Genomic DNA, 26,466 nt, shown 5'->3' on the forward strand with positions numbered 1-26,466 from the left:
TGTATCTGTGTGTTAAGAAAAGGCCAAGTTGAGTTTCAGTTTCACTTCAAAAGGTGCCTGCATTTCTAATGAGTGTTTACAACTGTAAGAGGAGTTAAGCAAACATGAGTAGAAAAACTGTGCTGCTGCCTAGCAACAGGGATCCAGAGAGACAGGTCCTTCCCACAGACACACACTAGAAACAGCAGTTTTGAGTTCAGTTTTGAAGACAGCTGCCAGGCAGAAGCAGCATAGAAGGGGCAGTAGCCAGTCCTAAGGGAAAGTTGATTGAAAGTAGGTGCCAGGGAGAGACTGGAGCAAAGGAGACAGATAGCCAGTCCCAAGGCAAAGAAGAAAGTCCCCAAATCCAAGGAAGTGGAACGGGAGAAAGTCCCAAGCAGACCTTCTAGTCAAAGAAAGGACAGGATCCTGGAAAAGGTCCTGTTAAGTGAAGTTGAGAGTGAGGGGCGGAGAAAGACTCCAAGCTTCAAGCTTAAAACTCCAAACTGCAGGAAGCTGAGTCAAAGCAATATAAAGGCTTGTGAGAAGTCAAAAGGTCAAAAGAGGCAACCAAAGGTCTGTAACTCTTTGCTATGGGCATGTGAAACAAAAGGAGAGTTTGAAACCCTGGACGTGAACCCTTGTGGAAGGCATCTGAGAGAAAGTGTCGGTTTGGGAGAAGATTCCAAGGCGACTTCTTGGAAAGTGGAGATTGGAAATCCTTATGCGAAAGATGGAGTTCAGTAAGCTCACTGATAGTAATACTGGTTAGCTCACAGTATAACAGGCATCTAGGGTGGGGGGGGGGGGGGGGGCGTGGTTTGAGGAGAGATCCATTGCATCTGTCTGGGGTGGTCTGTCACTTGGTTTCAGAGTGTGGTGTGTCTGACCACAGGTCAACAATTGGTTTACATGGACTGTGCACTTACTGTGAACATTAGAGTATAAGATAACTTTTGTAACATGTGTTATCCTTACAAATCTGTATATATCTGTAAAGGTACAGCTGTGAGTGAAGGAATAATATCATATAGTTCATCTTTTCTTGTTTAATAAATGTTTTATGCTTTTATTAAAAGTTCATTAGCTGACTCTGGTGACTCTGTTCAGTAAACCTTCTCCACATACCTAAAAAAACAAAATAAAAGTTAGGATCTATCAAGCTGGGTTCCACCCTGGGATCAGGCTTGTTCAGTGGTAACCTCAGCTGGGGATCATAACAATATATAGGTATAATATAAACATTAACATGCTGAATTACTTCAAATAAAGTATCAGTAAAAATGAATTGGGCTTGAAAATCCAACTACATGGAAGGAAGCACAGAAATGTACTCATGTTTCCTGAAATAAAAAGAATAGTGGAATACTTAATCCTTCTTTAGAAAGTACAGGAAGGATGCAATAGACATTTGTATCTTTAATTAGACTATACTTGGATCAAATAATCTCTGGAGGATGGAAGGGAGCATTGAGCTAAGAAATGATTCATTCATCCTCAGTGTGTAAATCAATTTGAATCAGTATTTGAAACAAATAATCACCTACCTGTGGGTCTCTGTTGTGCAGCAACATAGGTCCTTTTCGGCTGAGAAAGAAAAGTTTTTTCGAATTCACGAGACATTGCCTAAGCAACAAAATATTGTTAAGGTTGAGAACAGTGGAGCCAACTTTTGAAACAATTATCTTAAGAAAGAGAACTGCCTTGCATTGCCAGCATGTTTCTGTATTTTCACAGGAATAAAATCATAATTATTGGAACAAATTAAAATTAATGAACAATGAAATAAATACTCAATGAAATAGTAAAATTTTATCATTATAATGTAGAGTAATGATAAACAAAAGCAAATTACTGTGCATGCTGGAAATCTAAAATAAAAACAGAAAATGGAAAACCACTCAGCAGGTCAGGGGGAAACTGTGCACAGGAAAAATTCATGGGCAGAATTTAATGCCCCCATGGGAGATGGGTTCAGAGACAGGGGCAACCGTATGATCAGGCAGGAGGGTGCAAGGTGGAGATCCACTGCCTTCCCACCTCTTTCCAGTTTAGTCCAGGATAAGAAAGCCCCAGGATGGTCTTGTTGCCTGGAGGCCAACTGATGCCCTTAGCTGGCTACTTAAGGACCCCAACCTGCCTCAGCTGGTACTTAACCAACAGGTAGCGGGGGTCCGTATATGCTGGCACATATGCCTGCAGCCTGGTGGTGGGGTGGGGCCTCTTCTGCTTGGGAAGCCCATGTCCAATAGAGAAACCCACTAGAAGCATGGACCACCCGTGGGTGAAGAACCTGCCTAAATACAAACCCACTCCCCAATGCTCGCTCAGCACTCCATGCCTTGTGCTTGCACAGGACGTTGTGATATATCCAACAATACAGCACTACTTCAGTAATACACTGGAGGTCTAGTCTAGATCACCTACTGAAAGCTTGGGGCTGGATTTTCATGGAATTGAGAAAACTTTGTGGACCTTTAAAAATGGCAGATGGGATCAGGATGTGGAGGCCCCTCTTCCATTTCCAACAGATCCAGGGGTGTGATCCCCAAGGAAAGGGGAAGGGGTGTGAGTCACACAGGAGAGAAACCCAAACTCCGTGGGCCATTTGAACTCATTGCTGACTTTGAACAGAACCCATTTTGGCTGTTGCAAATGTGTTAAGCAGCAGTGTGGGAGTCACCAATTCATGGAGTAGTCACAAACACTCTTGAAGAGCGGATGAGGTCTGTTTAAATGTTATGATCTGAAGCTTTTTAAATTTTCCACTCATTAAGTTGTAGAAAACAATTGGTTGATGTTTCCAGTGCCCGTTTAAAAAAAACTCTCTGGATTGTTTTGATTGACAGTCCAGCTGATGTAGCATCTGTTTGTGCAGTATTTGCTGACATTTCCCTACAGGCCATTATTCTTTTACAATGCAAGTTTGGCTGAGTTTCAAAACCTACAATTATCTCAACAGGGGGATCTGTGTTCACAGTTTGACTGACAACTTAAAGAGAATTAAAGGATTAGCTGTTTTTGATGGGAGGAATGAAGAGAAGTTTGTTTTTATAAGATATTAATCAGGAAAGATTTAAAAGATTTGAATTGGTTTCATGAACAGGAGTTTTTTCACTATCAAGTGTGTGGAGTGACAGCTCTCTTCGAAGTTTATTTTATCTCTGCATGGCTCCTGAGGTCTGTCCATGGTGGATTCTGGGAGGGTTGGCATCGAGGTGGAATGGGGTGTGGGTGAGGGGATGAGGACTAGGGGGCCAACTGCTTATATTACAACTGGGACCACATTCCAGAGAACTGAGCCGGGCCTTCTAACCAGCCCGCCTTGGCATTTGCCCACCCCTGTTGCCACCTAGAATCTGCTTCCAGGGTCGGCGGGCCTGACTCTATCCCACATCTGCACCCCTGGAGCAAAGATTGTGTGTTTCCGGGTGTTTTAAGCTGAGGCAGGTCTGCTGATTCGGGAAATTTCCTGACTTGAGTTAACCATCCTGGTAGTGAAAATCCAGCCCTTGATGTGGGACTTTCTTTTGGTCCAGAAGCTAAAGTGCTACCAACAAGACAAACTGAGATACAAGATGGGAGGGAAATTCAGCAAGGACTGATAAAGCTGATGAGTGGAAAGGGTAGCTGTATATATTAAGGATGAAATTGAAATCTAGGAAGCTTATTCAATGCTGACGCACATTTTAACCTGCAACCTGCAGGTGTATTTCACATTGGAGGCATATGAGGCAGAACCAGGAGGACAGAATATCTGATAGGAGACATTATTTTGCCAGTTCAGTATTTTAGATGATGTCCACCTAGGGGAAAGCAAGAAACACCAGTACAGATATCACAGAATCAAGTCCCAGCCCAAATCCTGTTCTGATAGCCCCATGTGGCACTCAGGAACTTTGGGGTCTTAGTCTCCAAGACAGATGAATAAGATAATTCATGTAAAGAAACAATAAAAGGGAAGAATGCTGAGAGGACTATAGGAATATTCTGGAACAGCTTAAAAGAGATATCAGAGCTCAAGAGATGAAGTATCAATACATTGCAGGAAAAGAGTAGCTAGAGAGCAAGTTAGAATTTTATTGGATAATTGGGACGGAACTGAAGATAAAGTAAAGGGTACAACTCTAAAGGGTGTGCAGGAGCAAAGGGGCCTGGGTGCATATGTGCATAAGTCACTGAAGGTTGCAGGACAGATTGAGAGAGCGGTTAATAAAGTACACAGTATCGTAGGCTTTATTAATAGGGGCAGAGAAAACAAGAGCAAGGAGGTTATGTTAAACTTCTATAAGATACTGGTTTAGCCTCAGCTGGAGTACTGTGTCCAGTTCCGGGTGCCACACTTTAGGAAGGATGTGAGAGCATTGCAGAAAAGATTCATGAGAATGGTTCCAGGGATGAGGAACTTCAGATATGAAGACAAATTGGAGAAGTTAGGACTGCCTTCCTTGGAGAAAAGAAGGTTGAGAGGATATTTGATAGAGGTATTCAGAATCATGAGAGGTCTGGACAGAATAGATAGGGAGAAACTGTTCCCACTCATGAAAGGATTGAGAATGATAGGGCACAGATTTAAAGTAATTAACAAAAGAAGCAAAAGCCATATGAGAAAATACTTTTTCACTTGTGAGTAGCTAAGGTCTGGAATGCACTGTGCGAGACTGTGGTGGAGGCAGATTCAATCAAAGCATTCAGATGGGAATTAAACTGTTATCTGAAGAGGAAGAATGTGCATGGCTACGGGGAAAAGGTGGGAGAATGGCACTAAGTGAATTGCTCATTTGGAGAGCTGGTGTAGACATGATGAGCTGAATGACCTCCTTCTGTGCTGTAACAATTATGTGCTATTAGAACATTGCTTTAAATGTGGGATATCTGAATTTTGAAGTAAGTTTGGCAGTGGTATTTAATAAGTTAAAGAGGTTTAAGGCCAATAAATTCAATGAGATGGATGGCATACATTCTAGGACTCCGAAGGAGAACAGGGAGGAAATGTGAGTACTGTCTATTATCCTGAAGGGACCAATGGGCCCTGGCAAAATTCTGCAGCAATGAAAGCAAGAAAACTTTGTACTTTGATTCAGAAGTTGGGAGGGGGCAAATCTGATTCTAGTAATTACAAACCAACTAAGCCTAACAGCAAAAATAAGTAAAATTCCAATGCATAGCGTTCAGAAGTAGCTACCTAGATATAGCTTAAGAAACAGCCAATATAGATTTGGAAGGGGAGATCCTACCATACAAACCACCCTTGATTCCTTTGAAGATGTAACACATAAGTTAGATAATGAAGTCTCTAAAATACACATTGTTTGGGCTTTTAATTCAGTACACTGGCTGTTAGTCAACCAATGCCTTGATTTTAAAATTCTCCATGTTTTCAAATTCTTCAATGGCCTTGCCCCTCCCTGTTTCTGTAACCTCCTCCAGCCCTACAATTGTCCTAGATATCGTCACCCCTCTAATTGTTACCTCCTGAGCATCCCCAATCTTAATCACTGCCCCATTGGTGACAGTGCCTTCAGCTGCCTAGGCCCAAATCTCAGGAATACCCTCCTTACGCCTCTCTGTCTCTCTACCTCACTTTCCTCCTTTAATACACTCCTTTAAAACAACCTCTTTGGCCAAGCTTTTGGTCATCTGACACAATGGGCAGAATTTTAATGGCTCCCAGGTGGCGGGCTGGGAGGCAGCCTGTAAAATAGCAAGGAGCCACATCAGGATGGCTTTCCAACACAGTCCTGCCGCTAGGGAAATTTCTCAGAGGCAGGTTGTGATGCCACTCCAAGGAGGGAGGCAGCCGATTTGCATACTCAAAGGCCCTATTAAGTGCCATTTTACAGAGCCACCAGCAATTTGCCAACAGCAGAGCTGCCCCCTGTTACATAGGGAGTCCACCAGCTTCATGGTGGCAGCCTCCCTGTGGTGGCGTGGGGGCCCATCAGTACCGCAGGTGGCAAGTGCGGACTTGGAGCATGCTTTTTGTCACTCCTGTGAAGTGCACGGGATGTTTCATTACATCAAAGACACTGTGTGAATATAAGTCGCTTTAGTTGTTATAACTTGGAACTGTATAACAAGTTGGTTAAAAAATAGGGAACCCAGAACACTTATCAGTAGATGGGCACTTTTAGACTGCAGGGAGGTGTTGCTTGTATTATTGTAATTTCTAATATATGGGAATAACTGACTTTGGATGATAAACATCATAACTAGCTATCATATTTTCTGATAAGAGCATTAGGGACAAGGAAAGGGCAAAAGATTTATAACAAATGTAGATCAGTATTGCAATTGTTCATACGAATAGCAAATTAAATGTAACACTGTCACTGTCCACATTAGTCAAAATGTGAATCATAAGCATACCATGAGATGAGAGTTTTAGAAAGGAAATGGAATGGTGGTACGTACATGACTTCCATTGCTGAGATCACCCTCAGTTGTATTATATTAAATTTATATTCAGCTTCTCAGGTGCTGAAGCAATCCATGCCAAGCTGCAGCAAGATCTGGGAAACATTCAGGCTATGGCTGATAAGTGACAAGTAACATTCATGCCACACAAGTGCCAGGCAATAACTATCTCCAATAAGAAAGTGTTTGATCACCTCCCGTTTACATTCAATGGCATTACCATCGTAAAATTCCCAACCATCAACATCTGGTAGTGGGGGAGGGTGGGGGTGGGTGGGGTCACCATTGATCTGAAATTTAATTGGACCTGCCACATACAGCAGACCAGAAGCTGGATATTCCACGTCAAATGATTCACCCTCTTATCGCAAAGCCTTTCCAAAATCTACCAGGCACAGTGTAATGGAATACTCTCAGATCAGGAGCGTGATGAAATACTTTGCACTTGCCTGATGATTGCAGCTGCAATAACACTCAAGTGGCTCAACACTATCTAGGACAAAGCAACTCACTCAATTGGTACCCCGTCCACAACCTTAAACATTCACTCCCTCCCACCAGCACACAGTGGCTGCAGTATATACCATTTGCACAATGCACTGCAGCAACTTGTCCAGGCTTCTTCAATTGCATTTCCCAAACCTGCGACATCTATGATCTAGAAGTATAAGAGCAAATGGCACAAGGGAACACTACCGCTTCCTAGGTCTCCTGCAAGTCACACATTATCCTAGCTTGGAAATCTAGCGCCATTCCTTCATTGCCCCGGGTAAAAATCCTAGAAATGCCCCCCTAAAGCATTGCGGCTGTACCTACACCACATGGACTGCAGTGGTCATTCATGTACCACCTCCCATGGGCAATTAGGAATAGGCAATAAATGCTGCCCTTGCCAGCAAAACACACAATGCCTGAATTAATACAGTTATCCCTCATTTAGTAGTATGTTCCTAAAAAGCACCATGCTAAATGAACACATGCTAAACAAGTCACTTTCCCTAAGAAACCATGCAATAGGGTAGGTTATGTTCCTGATCTGTAATCTTTACATTGGAAACTTTTTGGCTACCATGGCCCAAAAATCCTCTTCACAGTATCTTTACAGTGCAGAAGGAGGCCATTTGGCCCATCAAGTCTGCACTCTTGGTCTGAAAGTGCATTCCACCTAGTCCCACTTCCCTGCCTTATTTCCATAACCTTGCACATTCTTTCTTTTCAGGTAGCAATCCAATTCCCTTTTGAATACCACAATCGAACCTGCTTCCACCACCCTTTCAGGAAGTTTGTTCCAGACTCCAACCAGCTTCTGGGTAAAAAAATCTTTCCTCTCATCACATTACTCCTTTTGCCAATTATTTTGAATCTGTGCCCTCTAGTTCTTGATGTTCTCTTGATGTTCTCTTTTTCCTGCCAAAGTGAATCACCTCACACTTCTCTGCGTTGAACTTCATCTGCCACTTGTCTGCCGAATCCACCAACATGTCTATGTCCTTTTGAAGTTCAAGACTTTCCTCATCACAGTTGACAATATTTCCAATTTTCATATCATCTGCGAATTTTGAAATCATGCCCTGCACACCACAGTCTAGAACATTAATGTATATCAATAAGAGCAAGAGTCCCAAAATTGACCCATGGGGAACTCCACAACAAACCTTCCTCCAATCTGAAAAACAGCCATTTATCACTACTCTCTGTTTCCTCTTCTATCTTACTAACCTACTACCATTCTCCCACTCACTGCTTCCCACCACCCACCCACCACGTCTCTTGCTCCTTTCCACTCGCTGCTTCCCTCTCTCTCCCACTCACCACCTCTTCGACCCCCCTCATTCCTTCCCACTCATTGTCCCTCTCCTGACCCCTCTCTCCCTCCCACTCGCCACACCTCTCAAGACCCCCTCACTGCATCCCAGTCGCCACCCCCTCCTGACCCCCTCACTCTCTCCTATTTGACAGTACCTCCCAACACCTTCACTCACGCCCACTCGCTGACCCTCTCCTGACCCTCTCACTCCTTCACATTCACTACCACCTCCTGATCCCCTCGCTCCCTCCCACTTGTTGCTACTCCTGATCCCCGCTTGCTCCCTTCCACTCGCCACCCCTCTCCCGGCCCCCTCACTCCCTCCCACTCACCGCCCTCTCCTGAACCCTTCACTCCATCCAATTTGCTGCCCCCTCCTGACCCCCTAGCTCCCTCCCCTTACTTCTTCCCTTCCGAGCCCATGCTCACAAGGGGTTGGGATAGGGAATAGTGAGCAGGGCAGAGAGTGGGAGAGAGTGAGGGGGTCGGGAGAGGGGCAACAAGCAGGAAGGAACAAGAGTGTCAGGATAGGCAGCAAGTGGGAGAGAGCAAGAGGGTCAGGAGAGGCAATGAGTGAAGTGACGGTGTGTTTAAAAAACAGATGAGCATATGCAGTTTCAACGCAGTTCTTGGCACACGTACAGTAACTGCACTAAAACGAAAATGGAGGCAGCGCCATTCAGGATCAAATCAAGCTGGTTAGGTCAAAATTATTCAGTAAAAAATACATAATTAATGCCTAATTATTTCATATTAATAGATTTTGTTACCCTAATGAACATACAAAGTCATCAATTTTGATCAACATTTTGCTTCACTAATAATAGTTTAATGATGCAAGAGATTTGAAAATAAAGCTCAACTATAATAAATTCATACCTGCAAAGTTGGAACATCATCAGGATGCACCACAAAGTGAACATTCTTAAGATGTTGTGTATGCCTCTTACTACTGAAATTTAGAACTTTTTCAAACATCAAGGTTGCAACAAGCTCCTTTGGAAAACCCAATTTGCCAGTTCCAATTGCTGGGAAAGCAATAGAATTCAACTGTAATGCTTCTGTGTTCTTCAGACAGTCTTTGATTATATTTCTTAACAGCTGGAAAGTAAATTCATACCAAGTGTTTTTATCCAATAACGTAATACTTCAAAAACATGAATTGCTGATTTGGGATTAATATTAGAATGTACATTACCTTTTCTGCATCTCCTTTTCCTTTATCCCAGAAAGGAACAACAACGTGAAAGACTTCTTCACAGTTAAGATTGCATCCTTTTGTTTCATAAATTCTTCCCATAGCATGTTTTTTACTGTGCTTTTCATTCAACAGTAATGCTTGGAGCTTTGGACCAGCTTTCTTTAATAATGCTTGGGAAACTGCACCAGCAGTAAGATCAAAATCCATTCCAATGATATTTACAATGACATCAACCTGGAAATAGAAAACAAACAATTATAATAAAAATAAAATATGATGTTTGGAATGAATGACATTCTCAAATACATTGGTAAAGACTTACTGTTACATGTTGAATATTGCCTTTGTCAACAATGACATTTAGACCTTCTTTTGTTTGGGCTTTATGCAGACAACTTATGCTTGCGTTTTTCATCCTGCTGTCAATGTTAAGCCTTTCTGGTTGCACAGGAGTAAGAAGCAAAAATTCACCTAATATTTTCTGAACAGCACCTGAAACAGCATGAACTGTTTGCTCATCATGGTTTACCAAATGGATCTCTTTCAGTGCACTGCCACCCTGTGAATCAACACAGTGCTCTCTGATTGATCTGACAATTATTTCTGCACACAAAGGCAATGGAAATCCAAATATTCCTGAACTAATAGCAGGAATTGCTATAGTCTTCAAATTGTGGGATTCGGCAAGACATAGGCTTTGCTTCACGGCCTTTCTTAAGCATTTCTTAGCTGTCTCTGCATTAGTTTGCATCCATCTTGGACCAACTGCATGAATCACTTTGGAACATGGTAGGTTACCAGCATCTGTAATAACTGCATCACCAGGCATAAGAGATCCTTGATGGTTAACAATCCATTTACAATCATCTTGCAATATGGGACCTGCTGCTTTTAGTAGAGCTCCTGCAAGACCTCCAATGTGCTCTAGTTCTTCATTTGCTGCATTGACAACTACATCAACTTGAATCTTGCAGAGGTCTCCTCTGTAAACAGTAACTAAAGGCCCAAGAGGCAATTGTACTTTACAGTGAGCCTGCCCCAATTCACCATTGTCTCCAAAGACACCATGCTTAATAGTTTTTAGAACACATTTAAATTTATGCATTACAGTAGTAACATACATATCTTCCTTTTCTTTGAAAATCTTGTTTGTTCCTGGTTTGGTCATTTTCAAGACTGAACTAATTACTGTGGAAGCTGCATCGAAAAGTAATTTCTCCACTTGATAGACATTCTCTTGGGGACCAGATATGACAACACCATTTGCCATATTATTGACTTTTATTTTCACGCCCTTTGGTGGTGCTTGGAAAAGATCAATTTTCTTAACGTCCATCAAAAACTTCAGGACTCCACCAGATTTAAATAGAATGTGTTTTTGAATGATTGTGTTTTTCTTGACAAAATCTGAAAGCATTTCAAAAGCTTCCATGACAGCATTAGAATAGCCAGCGATAATGATCTGCATGTGCCCATGTAGTGGTGTCTCCTCCATTTCAACCTGTTTACTGGGAGAATTCAGCTTCGTGTCCAATTTTTCTTTCAGTTGTGCCCACTCACGCATTCTGATGACATTTAGATCTTCTACGTCAATACACTTGAAACTGAGATGTTTTTTGATCTGCTGTTCTGCTGCAGTTAAAGAAATATCTGTATTTCCTAGCAGCAGAACACAATTATCCTTAATGTCATACACAGCATTGATTCCATTTGATATGAACAAGCAGCAAGAAACCTCATTGGGGTCTAATCTTTGTAGAAAACCTATAAGCTGAGGGTTCATATTGATTTGCTTTTGTTTCATTTGAAGAACTCTTTCCAATATATTACTTTTGGCAGCATAAACATCTGAACACAAACCATGTAGTGTTATTTGACCTGTAGTTGAGTTGAATTGCATGCTGAGGTTTGGAAACAATGTGGAGACGTGCTTTTCAAGGCCAGTGCTCAATAATAAATTATTTTTAGCTGGATTACAAGCAACTGTCTCAGTCACACTTTGTTTTTCCTGTTCCAATTTTTCCGTGACACGATCCATAACTGATTTGAATGCTTGTTGCAGAGTATCTACACTGCCAGATTCTCCAGTGACCATTACTTTTCCCCTTGAAATCTCCGGTATAACAGCAACATTATGGTTCAAATACTGATCAAGATCTCCCCGTATTATTTCCCAGATTTGTTGACTCACGTTATTTTCAATAGTTTTGTACTTTAACAGGATACCAGTTAAATTGCCTAAAGCTTCTTTTTTCCAATTCTTCACAAGTTTTCTCAATGAGCTTTCTTGTCTTGAAAAAGTTGGAAATATCTTGATTGAGTTTGATAAATCTGATTCGGGCAGAGCAATGTTACAGTGGTGCATTGACATTTTGTCATGGATTTCCGCAATTCGCTGTCTATCACTTTTAAGAATCTTCAGGATGTAGGGATCAATATCGAAGGTGAAGGGATCTGGCATTTTCACAACTGGTCTTTTGTTCCCATACAAAGCTGAACCCAAAGACTTGTAATATGGATAGACGTAGATTGGTGTTTTGTTAATAGTGTGTGTTTTAGCCAGAATAGTATTCAGAACTGTAAATAAAACAAACAGAGAATTATGTTCTAGAAACATTTTCTAGGAACAATGGGGGGAATTTCATGCCCACATCCAACCACCATCCCCATCCCTCCAGGAGTGGGTTGGGAGGCGTGGATGGATGGAGAGTGGGAGGAGGAGCGGTGGGTTGGGGGGGGTTGATGTTTAATGGAGCAGAAAGGTGTGGAGTGGAGAGTCCATTGCTTCCCAACTCCTCCCAATTGAGTCTGGGGCAGAAGGAGTTGACGATGACCTTCCCATCCTTAGGCCAACTGAGGCCACTGCGGGCAATTTATGAACACTTATGGGCCTCATCCCATGATAGCTGATATTCTACCAGTGGCGGGGGAAGCCAAGCCATGAGGGCAGAATGCCAGCTGTATCCTGTGACCAATTGGGTGTGGGGGGGGGTTTCCCCTCTTGTTCAAGCACCCTACGCCCAATGGAGGGATCTGCCAGTGACAAGGGGGGCCCTGTGCGAAGAACTCACCCCCTCGCTAGACCCTGCCTGACTGGCCCTAGTGAACCCGCCCCACTTACATGTGTTCTTGGGTCTTCCTCCTCCTGGACCTACTGCAGTACCAGAAGTGGCCACTGCTTTTGGTAGCGCTACTGGTATAAAGTGCTGCCAGCTGCTGACTGACCAGCACCAGTCAGAGGCAGGCCATCGCACTGCAAGGCCCACAAGCCCCAACGCCAACCAAGTAAGTGCCTAATTGGATTTTAATCACACCAGGGCTACCAGGAATGATCGCGGAGTGGTTACCACCAGCTCTTCAGCTGGCCCCACTGCTGAAGCAATTAAATCCAGCCCAATTAGCTTAAATGGTCTACAGATTCTTTTTTTCTATTCATTCATGGGATATGGGCGTTGCTGGCTCGGCCAGCATTTATTGCCCATCTCTAATTGCCCTTGTTCAGAGGGCACTTTAAGAGTCAACCACATTGCTGTGTGTTTGGAGTCACATGTAGGCCAGACCAGGTAAGGTTGGCAGTTTTCCTTTCCCTAAAGGACATTAGTGAACCAGATGAGTTTTTACAACAATCAACAATGGTTTCATGATCATCGTTAGGCTTTTAATGCCAGATTTTTGTTGGATTCAAATTCCATTATCCGCCATGGCAGGATTCAAACCCAGGTCCCCAGAACATTCCCCTGGGTCTCTGGATTACTAGTCCAACGACAATATCACTATGCCAATGCCTCCGCTTCTGGTATGCAAACATTACCTTCAGGATTTTCAAAAGAAACAACAGCTATGTTGTCCTCAGGTATTAGTTCTGTGGTAGTCACATTTCCACATCCATTCCTAGGGTTTTCAAAGTACAGTTTTAACAAATCTTCACTGACTCGAGAAGGCAGGTTCTCCACTATTACACTTGTTGTTATTTCAAGTTGCTCTGCCACAATATTTTGCCGGTTACTCAAAACCTTTTTGGAACACTTTTTGATGAATTCAGTGATGTCTAAAAATAAATTACAAGAATAAAAAATGATTGCAATACTTTTTCTGTCAATTTATCTGAGGATTACGAATAAATAGCATCATTGAGGAATTGAAATTATATCTTAATACTCATAACACTTGTGATTATTAGGAAAACAATTATTTCAGAAAAGCAACGATAGTGAGGCAGTGCTTTAGAAAGAAGTCAATTTTTGGGAATTCTGTGCTCATCAAAGAGAAGCCCATTTGTCCCAGAGAGTATAACATTTTGTGCCACTCTAGTCAGTTTTACATTATAGTCTCTATCTTCCACCCATCCCTGAGATGTTTGTTCACCTCAGTAGCACTTTGTCAACTTGGCACTAAAATTTGCATCTACTGGTTATGAACATGTTCAATATTTCATATTTGATTCTTTAATTAGAACATCTGTGATGTGATGTAATCACACCTTAGTTTTTTTACCCCACCCCCGCCATCACTCTAATATTGACACTGCCCCACTGGATTCCTAACTAAAGATCAAAGGAATATTGGAATCAAGCCACTAGTTGCAATGTGCTAGCTCAATTATTGCTGCAGTGTGTGGTCTGAATCATGATTGATAGAGATTGTTCGCAGGCAAGTGATGGGGGTACGGTGTATTGAACAGTGTATGAGGCTATTGGTTTCATTGGTAGAACGTGGCATTTGAAGAGGCATTACTGACCTTGACCACTTGTGTGAAGTCATTGAACTTCTTGCGACACAGCATCCAGGCCTTTGGGGGGGGCCAAGGCTGTTGATATTGACCGTAACAGCTATCTGGCCCCTCTGCCTTCGCAACGTCTGTCCGAATGTCTTTCCGGCACTTTGTGGCTAAAGGACATGGCTTCTTCTGTTTATCTCCTGCACCAAAGCATCTGACAACCTTGGAGGCTCTCTCCCTCTTGCACCAGAGAGAATTTCTTGCAGCTTAGACACTCTTCTCTGGCCACTTGCCACACCTGCTCTAACCAGACTGCAGTTCCCATTTAAGTAATGCATGCTGACTTTAAGTAGTGCAAGCTGGCTTTAATTGCTTCCAATTTCACAGAAACTAGGCTCCCTCTTGAGACATGCATCCACTCACCAGCGCATTTAGCACTGGGCTGCACGCTACAATCATTTAACTGAGCAGGCAGCACTGAGTTTGCAATCTATCTGCATTGGGAGAAACTGCCATGGGTTAATTGGGCATCATGACCTTCGTGCCTGTTACAGGGGCTATTCAATTTTGCCCCCTCGACCACAGAATAACAAGTATAACTACAGACAGAAAGCCAATTCAAAATTACCTAATCACAAACTTTAGATTGTAAAAGCACAAACTCATCTCAGTTAGCCACGACTTTACTTGTCAATACACACAAAATTCAGCAGAGGGAAGGATTACAACATAACCAGCATTTTGAACAGGGTATCTCAGGAATGCTCATTAACACTGTTGAACAGAATACTGGCTGGTTATTGCGCAAACAGGAACAGACACATGTCTCATCATTTTTTTAATCATTAAAAATGTGAATTTAAAACAAGAATATTTTTAACTGTTTGAAATCAGAGTTCCTAATGATATCGGGCAATGAGCGAAGCATGTGCTGTTGGATATACAGCAATATACAGTAAACAGCCAGTGCTATAATTAACAATATCCTCTACTTGCCAGCACTTTAGATGTGCGGCTTTTGAAATATTAACATCGCAAGGATCATTCCATCTCTGCTGAAGGAGTTTCTTGTGATTTGACAGTCAAATTTAGAGCAGCTTGAGTCTAGATTGAAATTGTAATGGTGAATAGCAGCCTGTGCTCTTTTGGACTAGATCTCTGTTCAATGGCTTCTTTTTAATGCTATTCTCAAATGTCTCGATACAGGGATGAATAAAAGCAACTCTATGTTCTTATCTAAAGTTGCTTTTATATTGATGTTGTGTTGCTGGCTCCTGATATATGAATCTCATAAGGATGCCAGTGCCAAAAGGCTCAAAGTGCAATTTTCTTTTATCCGAGTAAAACTTAGGAAAATATAGACTGAGTGGAGATGAACATCCTACTTCCACTGGCAGAGAGGTCAATAACCAAGGGGCATAGATTTAAAGTCATTGGTGGAAGGATGAGAGGAGACTTAAGGAGATTTTTTTTCACTTAGAAGATAATGGGGCGTACAATTCACTGCCTTAAAGAATGGTAGAGGCAGAAACTCTTATCATATTTAAGAAATACTTGGAAATGCACAAGAAATACAATAACCTACAGGAATATGAGCCAAGAGCTGGAAAGTGGGCTGGTTAGCTCTTTTTGTTTCAGACACAATGGACTGAATGGCCTCCTTCTGTGCCATAAATTTTCTATGTTTCATTTTCCTGGTGGTTGGTCCTAATGAATAAGTAACTTTACATTGGGGTTACTGCTGGGTACATGAGACCCACACAGCAGGAACCAGCAGAGCAAGCAGTGCCCTTCTGGCCAATGGAAAAGTGTGCATGTAATTGATATACACTTAATGGGCTTACAGTTTAGGGCTTCATTCTAATATGCTAAGATGCAGTATTATAAACTAATATATGTAAAAAAGAAATTTAAATTTTTCTGTTGTGAAAAATAAGTTGAGGGAATAAGTGTGCAATTTTGTGCTGGAAATCAGCTCCCACAATCAATCGTCGCATGAAATGTTAATTTGTATTTTCTCTGTTCAGGTGCTGAAGACCTGTTGCACATTCTCAACATTGTTTGTATTTCTATCAATAATTTGGATTGCTTTTTCTTCAAAATGAAAGATGCCTGTTGTACTTCTGTTGCTGAACATAGATATTCTAACTCTGTAACACAGAGTGTGCAGTTCTGGTCACCTCATTACAGAAAGGATGTAATTGCATTAGAGTGGTCACAGTGGGGTGGGGGTGCGGTGGTTGGTGTGTGTGTGTGTGTGTGTGTATGTGTGTGGTTGGGGTGTGTGTGTCTGCCTCTGTGGAGTTTGCATGTTGCCTGTGTGGGTTTCCACTGGGTGCTCTGGTTTCCTCTCACCATCCAAAGGCGTGCTGCTTAGGTGGATTGCCTATGGTTAAATTGCCCCTTAGTGTGTGTGTGAGTATGTGCTGTGATGGACTGGTGTCCCATCTTGGGTGTACCCTGTCTAGCGCCCATTGCCTGTCAGACTAGGCTCTGACTCCCTGCCACCCTGAATTGGATGAAGCGGTTCTGGAAAAGTGAGTGAGTGAGTGAGGTTAGAGAGGAGGTTTACGAGGATGTTGCCAGGGCTGGAAAATTGCAGCTATGAGGAAAGATAGGATAGGGTTGTTCTCCTTGGAACAGAGGAGGCTGAGGGGAGATTTGATTGAGATGTACAAAATTGTGAGGGGCCTGGACAGAGTGGATGGGAAAGGCCTATTTACTTTAGCAAAGAGGTCAGTGACTAGGGGGCACAGATTTAAAGTGATTGGTAGAAAGATTAGAAGGGAGATGAGGAAATCTTCTTTCACCTGGAGGGTTGTGGAGGTCTGGAGCTCACTGACTGAAAGGGTAATAGAGGCAGAAACCCTCAACTCATTTAAAAGGTGTCTGGACACCTTAAGTGTCATAACCTGCAGGGCTACGGACCAAATGCTAGAAAGTGGGATTAGGCTGGGTGGGTAATACACGATGGGCCAAGTGGCCTCTTTTCGTGCCATAAACTTTCTATGATTCTATTCTTGAACGAAATATTAATTGAATGTTAACTCTTACCAACATCCGTTTTGAAAGTCACAACAGCCACATTAATTTCGCTCAACACTTCCAGGCTGAAATTACCATCTTCTTCAGATAGTCCAGTAAAATTTTCGACCAGTAGATTTAACATTTCACACGGGGTATTTTTAGGAAGATTTTTAAGTGCTACAGCTGAGGATTGTTGAGGAGCTTTACCCTCTTCATCATGAAGCCCCCTCGCCATTAATTGAACGTTCTCCACTGTATGGGTTTGTTGGTTCAACACTGCCTGAGCATCTTAACAAGAAGAATCACAACATCATCACAACAAACATTAGTAGCATCAAGACCTTTACTCCTCCAATTCCCATTGGATCATTTCTTTAGTTTTTTTGTAAATTTATAAGATGCAAAACTGATCATTGGTATAAGTTGCATTTGATTTAAAAAAGAACGCCAACATATTTAGGTTATGAAATAAAAAATTAAGTTAATTTGCAGTTTAATAGACGATGGTGCCAAAAATATGTGGGTCACAATTCTGACATTTAGACCAGGATCACAAGCACCAGTGCCATCTGGTGCTGATCTATGAAGTTCGTAGAGTCAGAGTGAGAGTACAGGTAAGCACAAACGCTATTTCAAGTACCTCTGACAACCATCTGCCTGTGCTCTGGCACCCGCCACCAATGAAGGAAGGGGCGGAATGAGTTAGCTAGGTCTTAATTGACCCCAGACATGTTCCCTTAGCCGGTCTCAAATTGGGAACCATGGACCCTTATGGATCTGTGGGAACCTTTCAGGGAATCTGTGAACTAATTTCAATAGGATCTGAAGCTGTGATGGTGCATTGTGGGTGCGCACTGATGGCCGCCCCAGTTACTGGCAGTGTCCCATTAGCAGTGTGTCAACGATATTCTAGCAAAGACAGGCTGGTAAACTACAGACAGGAAGGGAAAAAACCCTGATACACACAGCAGCATTGAGGAAGTGAGTGGGTGGTGAGGGGTTACATCTGAAATGGTACCACCGTGACTAATGCTGTTTGAGTGAAGTATTCAACAGGCATGTTGCTGAAACTATAGGGTTACATTTCAGCTGAAGGAAATATAAAAGTTTTCACGTCATCAATCACATTAATGTTCATAGAATCAGACAGCCCTGGTCAAATGTACCTTACATCCAGAAAATAGCTTGGTGCATTTTGAACTATGGGAGCAGTCAGATGCGCAACAAAGATCCTTGATGCTGTACTTTACCACATTCCTAAATAAAATAGCTTTCTCTTTGGCAATGGGTTAAAATCCCTCAAAAATATAAATGACATTTTCTAAGATGTGAATTCAACTTGAAAAATGATATGAAAGGAACATTGGAACAGGAGTAGGCCATTCAGCCCTTGAGCCTGTTTCATCATTCAATAAGATCATAGCTGAAATTAGTTTCAACTAAAATTGCAGTGCAAATTTAGTATCCACTAAAATTACAGTCAATAACAAGAAATTTTAAAAATGTATTTATTTAAAGAAAACATGGAGGCATAGTTTTTTCGTTTTGGGTCTTCCTAATATTCCGAATCTTGCACCCACCTCCCCCCACCCCAAATCACCATTAATATAGATTTATTGTCACCGAACCAAAATATTTTAAACTGATTTACACTCACGTATTTTCTTCCAAGTTCTGCCTTAGCCACTCAATTCTACGTATTCTGCACTAGTAACTTTCAATCCACAGAAAAACATCATTCTTTTTGTGGATTCTTTTGCGTGCCCTTTGAGCACCCCCCCCACCCCAGGGAAGGATGGCATTAGTGCACCAAATGGGTTTTTGCAACAATCAATGATAGTTTCATGGTCACAAGTTTCATTATTCAGCTATTAATTAAATTTAAATTCCACCAGCTGTGATTTGAACCCATATCCCCAACAGCATTAGCTAGGCCTCTGGATTGCCAGTCCAGCGATATTCCCACTATGCCACCACCTCCTGAGTGAATCAATGTTTAACTTTTGAGAAGAAAATAGAAGTACCTTGTTCTGTTGTGGGTTGTTTTCTTACAGAATTCAGGTCCTGTTAAAGCACAAAAATAATGCCAAGATTTAAAAGGAATCAAAACCATATTTTATATTTACAATTTGCACAATATTCCAAGGTTAGCACTCCTAATGTGTTCCTAAAAAATGGCATGCTAAACGAAAATAGATTAAATGAAAATCACTCTCCCATAAGAAACCATACAAGGGCGGGTTAGGTTCCTGACCTGTAATTTTTACATTAAAAATCAACTGACTGCCTTGAATCTAACTGGCCTAAAGACCCTCTTTCAACTGAATACTCTTATTACCTACCTCCTGCTCACTGTTTCTCACTCATTGCATCTGCTACCAGCTTGCTGCCCCCTCTCGCTCCTTCCTGCTCAACGCATCCATCACCTGACCCCCTTGCTCCCTCCCACTCGCCCCTACCCTCTCCCTCCCGCTTACCTCCCCTCTCGGCTCCCTCCCACTTGCTACCTCATTCACTCCCTCCCGCTCGCTGTCTCTCTCCCGGTCCCCTTGCTCCCTTGTGCCCTCACGCTCACCACTTCACTCTCCCGGCCCCCTCACTTGCCAGTTCCCTTTTCCCCCTGCTCTTCACTTCTCTCTTTCCTTCTCACTCAAGGCACCTCTTCCAAATCTTTCACTCCCTCCCTCGCCACCCCTTTCGCGAGTCCTCACACACTGCGAGAACCTGGGAGGGAGGCGACAAGTGAGGCGATGAGCGGGAAGCAACGAGGGTATCAGAGGAGGGAACCGACCAGCGGGGCAGTTAGTGGCAGGGAGTAAGGAGCTCGGGAAAGGGGCAGCTAGTAGGAGGGAGCAAGGAGGTCGGGGGAGGCGGCAAACAGGATGGTGAGAGAGAGATGGGAAGCAGCAACCGGGAGGGAGTGAGAGGGTCAGGAGAGGGAAACGATGAGTGAGAACGGAGTGAGAGGATTGGGAGAGGTGGTGAGAAGGATGGAGCGGGAAGGTCTGGCGAGGCAGCAAATGGGAGGGAGTGAGATAGTGTTTAAAAGACAGGCTGAGCTTGTGCAATTACAGCGAGGTTCTTGGCACATGTGCAGTGACTGCGCTGAAACGAAAATGGAGCCAGTGCTATTCGGGCAAATTCCATTATTTAGAAACCACGCCAAAACAAAAACGCACATTTAGAATGTGCTTTAAATGGGGGATACCTGGACATATAAACTTACATATTGTTCTGTAGTCAGTTGTGTTGCTGCTGCCCAGTCCGTTCCAGCAGCTCCTTGAGGTAGAGGTCTGACTGTAAAGTGAACTATGCCCCTCTTTTGCAAGTCAATTTCATGAGCCTCTTTCTCCAATACACGGCATCTTGCTGAAGAAAACATTGGGGGGAACAATTGTTAAGATTGTACTGTATGTATATATGTATAATGTGTTGGTAGGAATTGTGGAAATTAATGGGCTTATTTTCCTCAGAGTCTGAAGCAGTATTATCACACGTTGCTCTGTCAACGTGTAGTGACACAATGTAACAGACTGCAGATTGATTTATCACATGGAAGGTTCTAAATATCAGCAAAACTACCAGAAAAGGTGGCATGTAAAGTCTAAATGCTTCCAGACACGTAGGAAACCAATTAATCACTGAGCAAAATTTATCAGGGGTGCCAGAGGACTGGAGAATTGCAAATGTTTACACCCCTGTTTAAAAAGGGGGAAGAAGGAGAAACCAGGTAACTACAGGCTAGTAAGCCGAGTGATAGTGGTGGGCAAACTTATAGAGATACTAGTCCAGGACAAAATTAATTGTCACTTGGAAAAACATCATTAGTGACAATCTATACGGATTTGATAAAGGTAAATTGTATTTGACTAATTGATTGAGTTCTTTTAACGAAGTACAGCCAGTCCAAAGTGAGCTGACTTTAAAAGGTAAAGTGGCTGTACTGCAAAGGCAGTTTGTAAATTGACAATCGTCAGAAATGGGCCAAGTTTCATATTCCAGGATCCACTGCAACTTTTACCTGAATTTTTAAAATAATCTGGGAGTTGAAATGAAATTAATCATACAGACACACAATTGGTTGCCTCCTTGAATACATTAACCAAGAAATAGCTGGAGCAATCAGGTCACACAATTGTATACATTTGTTCAAATTTAAGTGACTGCTGTGACCACTGAATTCCTGTGGCCAAGCTGTTAACAAGATGCACAAAATAATGACTATAGTTTCATGCATCAGCCCCACAGTCCTTGGAAATGTAATCTCAAAACTGTTACAGAAGGCAAAACTCATTCACCAACATGAGGTTGCTGGTAAGGCCAGAAATTTCCCCATCAAAACACCATCATATGTTAATTGATGATTCACGAGTGCAGGATGTGGAATTGATTTAAGACGTTATAATCAAAAGGTTGGGGTGGGGCAGGGGTTGGTTTTGTGTCAATCATTGTCATGGATGTGATCTCTATTCTATAAGAGAGCACTGAGGGACAAAGGGAGAAACCTGCCAGGATAACCACGGGTGGGATTGATCGCCAACACAGATGGGAAAAATTTCTCTGAGTGATAGTCAGAATGAGTATTGTTTGGAATTAAGGAGAGTTAAAGGGAACAGTGAATGTGGATGCTGAATGAAATTGAATGGAGTAGTGCATGTAATCCCTGGTACAATAAGCAGTTAAAGGAACCCTGAGTTGTGAGACTTGAGCATTTTACTTCACCCTGACAGGATCAGGTCAGACTCTGGAATTACAGTATGAGAGGGAAAGTGCGAGTTCACCTACCTACTGATTAAATGGAATGAGCTGATGAAGGTAGTTCAGCAGATGTTACACAATTGCATTTTCAAAAGGTTTTTGATAAAGTATTAGACTTGTTAGCAAAATTTAAGTCCATGGGATTGTTGGGGTGTTGGGGTATTGGGAAAACGGATTTGTAATTGTCTAAGGAATAGAAACCAGAGAGAATGAAAGCAGAAGGAAAATATACAATGCTGTCCCCCAAAGAGTGGTATCTGGCACACAGATCTTTTTGATATATATTAATGACCTGCTTTCGTTCCTCAGCTTCTGCACCAAACAACTACTCATCTTTGGTGATTTCAAACTTCATCTCAACTCCTCATGCCTTCTCTCCTGAGTTCCCCACCCTCTTATCCTGCCTTACTCATCCCCTCCATGTAAACTCACCGGTCAATATTCATGGCCACCTTCCTGACCTTGTCATCTCACATGGTCTTGCTACTCGCATCATGTCAATCATAGGTGAGGCCATCTCTGATCACTTCCTTGTATCACTCTCCAACCACATTCCCCTTCCGCACCCCAAGCCTAATTTCTTCTGTATTCTGCCCTGGATAAACTCCCAATTCACTTACAACTACACGTTCAAAATTCCGTGTCTAACCTTTGGCCCTCTGTTCGCACAACATTTCTGCAGCAACTGAACCCTCACCTCTACCTTTGATAGAAGAGCACAAGGATTAAGAACAGGGGTAGGCCAATTGGCTCCTCGAGCCTGCTCCGCCATTCATTAAGATCATCACTGATTTGATTGTGGCCTTAACTCCACTTTCCTGCCTGTCCTCCACCATAACCCTTGACTCTCTTATTGATCAGAAATTTATCTAATTCAGCCTTGAATATATTTCAATGACCTGTTCTTCACTGCTCTGTGGGGAAGAAAATTTCAAAGACTAACGACCCTCTGAGAGAAAAAAAATCTCCTTGTCTCAGTCCTAAGTGGGAGACCCCTAATTTTTAAACTGCGTCCCCTAGTTCTAACTCTCTCACCAGGGGGAACATCCTCTCAGTATCCACTCTGTCAAATCCCCTCAGGATCTTATGTGTTTCAATAAGATCACCTCTCATTCTTCTAAACTCCAATGGGTATAGGCCCAACCTGCTCAACCTTTCCTCATAAATCAACCCCTTCGTCCCAGGAATCAGTCGAGTGAACCTTCTCTGAACTGCTTATAACGTAATTTTAAAAATTCTTTCAGGGGATGTGGATGTCGCTGGCTAGGCCAGCATCTATTGCCCATCCCTAACTGCCCTTGAGAAGGTGGTGGTGAGCCGCCTTCTTGAACCGCTGCAGTCCATGTGGTGTAGGTACACCCACAGTGCTGTTAGGGAGGGAGTTTCAGGATTTTGACCCAGCGACAGTGAAAGAATGGCAATATTTTTCCAAGTCAGGGTGGTGAGTTTTTTGGAGGGGAACTTCCAGGCGGTGGTGTTATATCCTTTCTTAAGTAAGGAGGCCAAAACTACATACAGTACTCCAGATGTGGTCCCACTAAGGCTCTGTACAGTTGCAGCAACTCTTCCCTACTTTTACACTCGCTTCCCCTTGCAATAAACACCAACATTCCATTTGCCTTGCTAATCACTCCCTGTACCATCATACTAACTTTTTGTGATTCATGTACCAGGACACCCAGATCCCTCCGTATCGTAGAGTTCTGCAGTCCCTCTCCATTTAAATAGAACAAAGAACAAAGAAAAGTACAGCACAGGAACAGCCCTTCGGCCCTCCAAGCCTGTGCCAATCATATTGCCTGTCAAACTAAAACATTTTGCACTTCCAGGGTCCGTATCCCTCTATTCCCATCCTATTCATAAAATAATATACATACTTTTTATTCTTCCTGCAAAGTGGACAAATTCATTATACTCCATCTGCCAAATTCTTGCCCACTCACTTAACCTATCAAAATCCCTCTGTAGAACCTTTATATCCTCTTGACAACTTACTTTCCTACCTATTATTGTGTCATCAGCAAATTTAGCTGCCATACACTTGGTCCCTTCATCCAAGTCATTGATACAGATTGAGAGGCCACTGATCCCTGTGGCTCTCCACTAGTTACAGCTAGCCAACCCAAAAATGCTTTTCCATGCTAACCAATCCTTTATCTATGCTATTATGTTGCTCCCTAGGCCATGAGCTCTTATTTTGTGTAGTAACCTTTGATGTGGCACTTTATTGAATGTCTTTTGGAAATCGGAGTACGCCACATCTACACAATTCCCTTTATCCACTTGGCTTGTTACTTCCTCAAAGAATTCCAATAAATTAGTCAAACACAATTTCCCTTTCACAAAACAACATTGACTCTCCCTGATTTTATTATGTTTTTCTAAAAATCCTGGTCTTCCCTCTTTAATAATAATGTCTAAATATCCTAATCCTCAATAAAACCATTACTGTCTCTCACCCTGGTCATTCCCCTGATATGGCCTACAATTCTCTGAGTTCCACGGGACTTGAAGTGATAAGGCAAGCAACTGGTCTATCCATTTGCTGCCAGACCTGTCCGGTACACGAAAAGTATTATCAGGTCCTGGTCTCATCTGCTAAAAATGTTCACTATTCCAGGATTATCCTGGAATGCAAAGATAATCCCCAGCTTCTTTTCTCTACTGCAAACCATGATTTAAATAGTGAGTTAGTGGGGACACTGCGGAATCACTGAGCAAGCATGAGCTAGTGCACTGATGTCGGGTTAATTGGCCAACAGTTCCCTGTTTTTCTCTCTCCTTCCTTCTTTAAATAGCAGGGTTACGTTTGCTACCTTCCAATCCACAGGGGCCATTCTAGAATCTAGGGAATACTGGAAGGTCAGAAACAATGCATTCACTATCTCTGTAGCCACCTTCTTTATAATCCTAGTATATTACCAGGTTCAAGCAATTTGTCAGTTTACAGTCCATTATTTTCTCCAGTACTGTTTATTTGTTATTTATTTCCTCCAGTACTGTTTATTCACTAATACTAATATCCTAAATTTCTTCATTTTCACTAAACCTTTAGTCCCCCATTACTGCAGGAGGGTTTTTTTGTGTTTTCTATTATGGAAGGAGTAAAGTACCCCTTTAACATCTGTTCCATTTCCTTATTCCCATTATAATTTCTCCTGTCTCTGCCTGCAAGGGACCATGGTTACTCTTGCTGATCTCCTCACTTTTTGTATACATGTCTATAGAAGCTTATACAATCTGTTTTAATAGACTGTATTTTCCCGACTCAATTGAGACGGCATTGGAAGCAAGGAGGCTGGGGAAAATAGGGGGGTGTCAGGTCAGGACAGCTATCCAATGCATTCCCACCATTGAGGAAGTTTCCCAAAGGTGGGCGGGGAACCTGATTGGCTTCCTGCACAATGGAGGTGGGCAGCCAATTAAGATAATTAAGGGCCAAATTAGGGCAATTTTGTGGTCTCGCAAGCATTTTGCACCAGCGTAGTTGCCCCCCACCTTTACTGCACGCACAAGCCACCATCTCAATGGAGGCGGCCTTTCTGTGACAGGTTGTTGGGTGGGGGTGGGTCTTTGGAGCTGGAAGCTCTATGCCCAAATGACAGGGCCATGGGTAGTAAAGATCACACCAATGGCCCAAACATTCTTGCGGAAGGTTTCCCCTCTGCTCCAAGGGGTCTTAACGGCTTTGATCCGCAAAGTTTTGAACTTCATGAACACCTCCATGTCTCCATGTAGAGGTGCCCTTGTGGACCCCGCCCTGCCTCTAGTCAAACACAATTTCCCTTTCACAAAACAATATTGATTTTCCCTGACCGTATTATGGTTTTCTAAAAATCCTGATATTCCCTCCTTAATAATAATGTCTAAATGTCCTACTCCTCAATAAAAGCATTACTGTCTCTCATCATGGCCATTCCCCTGATATGGGGACTCACCTCTAAAAATCTAAACTTTAGCTGCACATCCAGCAGGAACAGAAGATGCTTTTTCAACTCTAATTTTCAGAAGTGCCTAATCAAACTAATCACCGAGATGCCATCTCAAAATGTTAAGCCAAGATTGCTTGTAGAGACCTTCATGTGAGCTCGCCTCCACTAATATGGCGGCAGAGGCATATCCCAAGAAAAGCCCACATCCGGCCTCCTATTCTTGGCCAACTCCAAATTACCTGAAAGTATTTCCTTTGACCTTGAAGTACTTCCCTTGAAGCTCTCCAGGATCTGCATTTTACTTTGATAATTCCTGACGCCGATTGGCCAGGTGCCAGGGACAGATGTGCATGGGCGTTTGTCTTGCATTGCATTCATTGGCGCACCTTGAATGCTTTCCCTGGTGCAGCAGTGGGCTGAGCTGGAAGCTCCCGGGGCCAGATGTGGCCCATGGGCCGTACTTTGCTCAGGTCTGCTCTAATACTAACCTCTCTCCATCGCTTGACCACAATCCTTCTCTATATTGCTCCCCATTTTATAATTTAAAACACAGATTATCAAGGTTATCAATAAATTATACATATATAAGCATAATATGATATTCGCTTCAACAGACAAAAATATTTCA

The 26,466-nt window shown here is 42.5% G+C and overlaps 1 protein-coding gene across 3 annotated transcripts in view; it reads right to left on the bottom strand.

Annotated features, from left to right (window-relative positions):
- LOC144686736 (protein mono-ADP-ribosyltransferase PARP14-like) overlaps positions 1–26,466 on the bottom strand; it is a 47,643-nt gene that overhangs the window by 18,936 nt on the left and 2,241 nt on the right. For 2 of the 3 annotated variants that reach the window (XM_078552349.1, XM_078552348.1), the window contains exons 2-9: positions 20,375–20,517; positions 19,173–19,212; positions 17,176–17,436; positions 13,216–13,452; positions 9,727–11,981; positions 9,402–9,638; positions 9,083–9,304; positions 1,527–1,605 (exon numbers count right to left, since the gene is read on the bottom strand). In XM_078552349.1, the coding sequence (XP_078408475.1) occupies positions 1,527–1,605; positions 9,083–9,304; positions 9,402–9,638; positions 9,727–11,981; positions 13,216–13,452; positions 17,176–17,436; positions 19,173–19,212; positions 20,375–20,517 (3,474 nt within the window). The remainder of the gene's footprint in view (positions 1–1,526; positions 1,606–9,082; positions 9,305–9,401; positions 9,639–9,726; positions 11,982–13,215; positions 13,453–17,175; positions 17,437–19,172; positions 19,213–20,374; positions 20,518–26,466) is intronic. The other variant, XM_078552350.1, reaches the window with a different exon arrangement.

The sequence above is a fragment of the Cetorhinus maximus genome, chromosome 11 (genome assembly GCF_964194155.1).
Source record: "Cetorhinus maximus chromosome 11, sCetMax3.hap1.1, whole genome shotgun sequence".
NCBI classification, from domain to species: domain Eukaryota; kingdom Metazoa; phylum Chordata; class Chondrichthyes; order Lamniformes; family Cetorhinidae; genus Cetorhinus; species Cetorhinus maximus.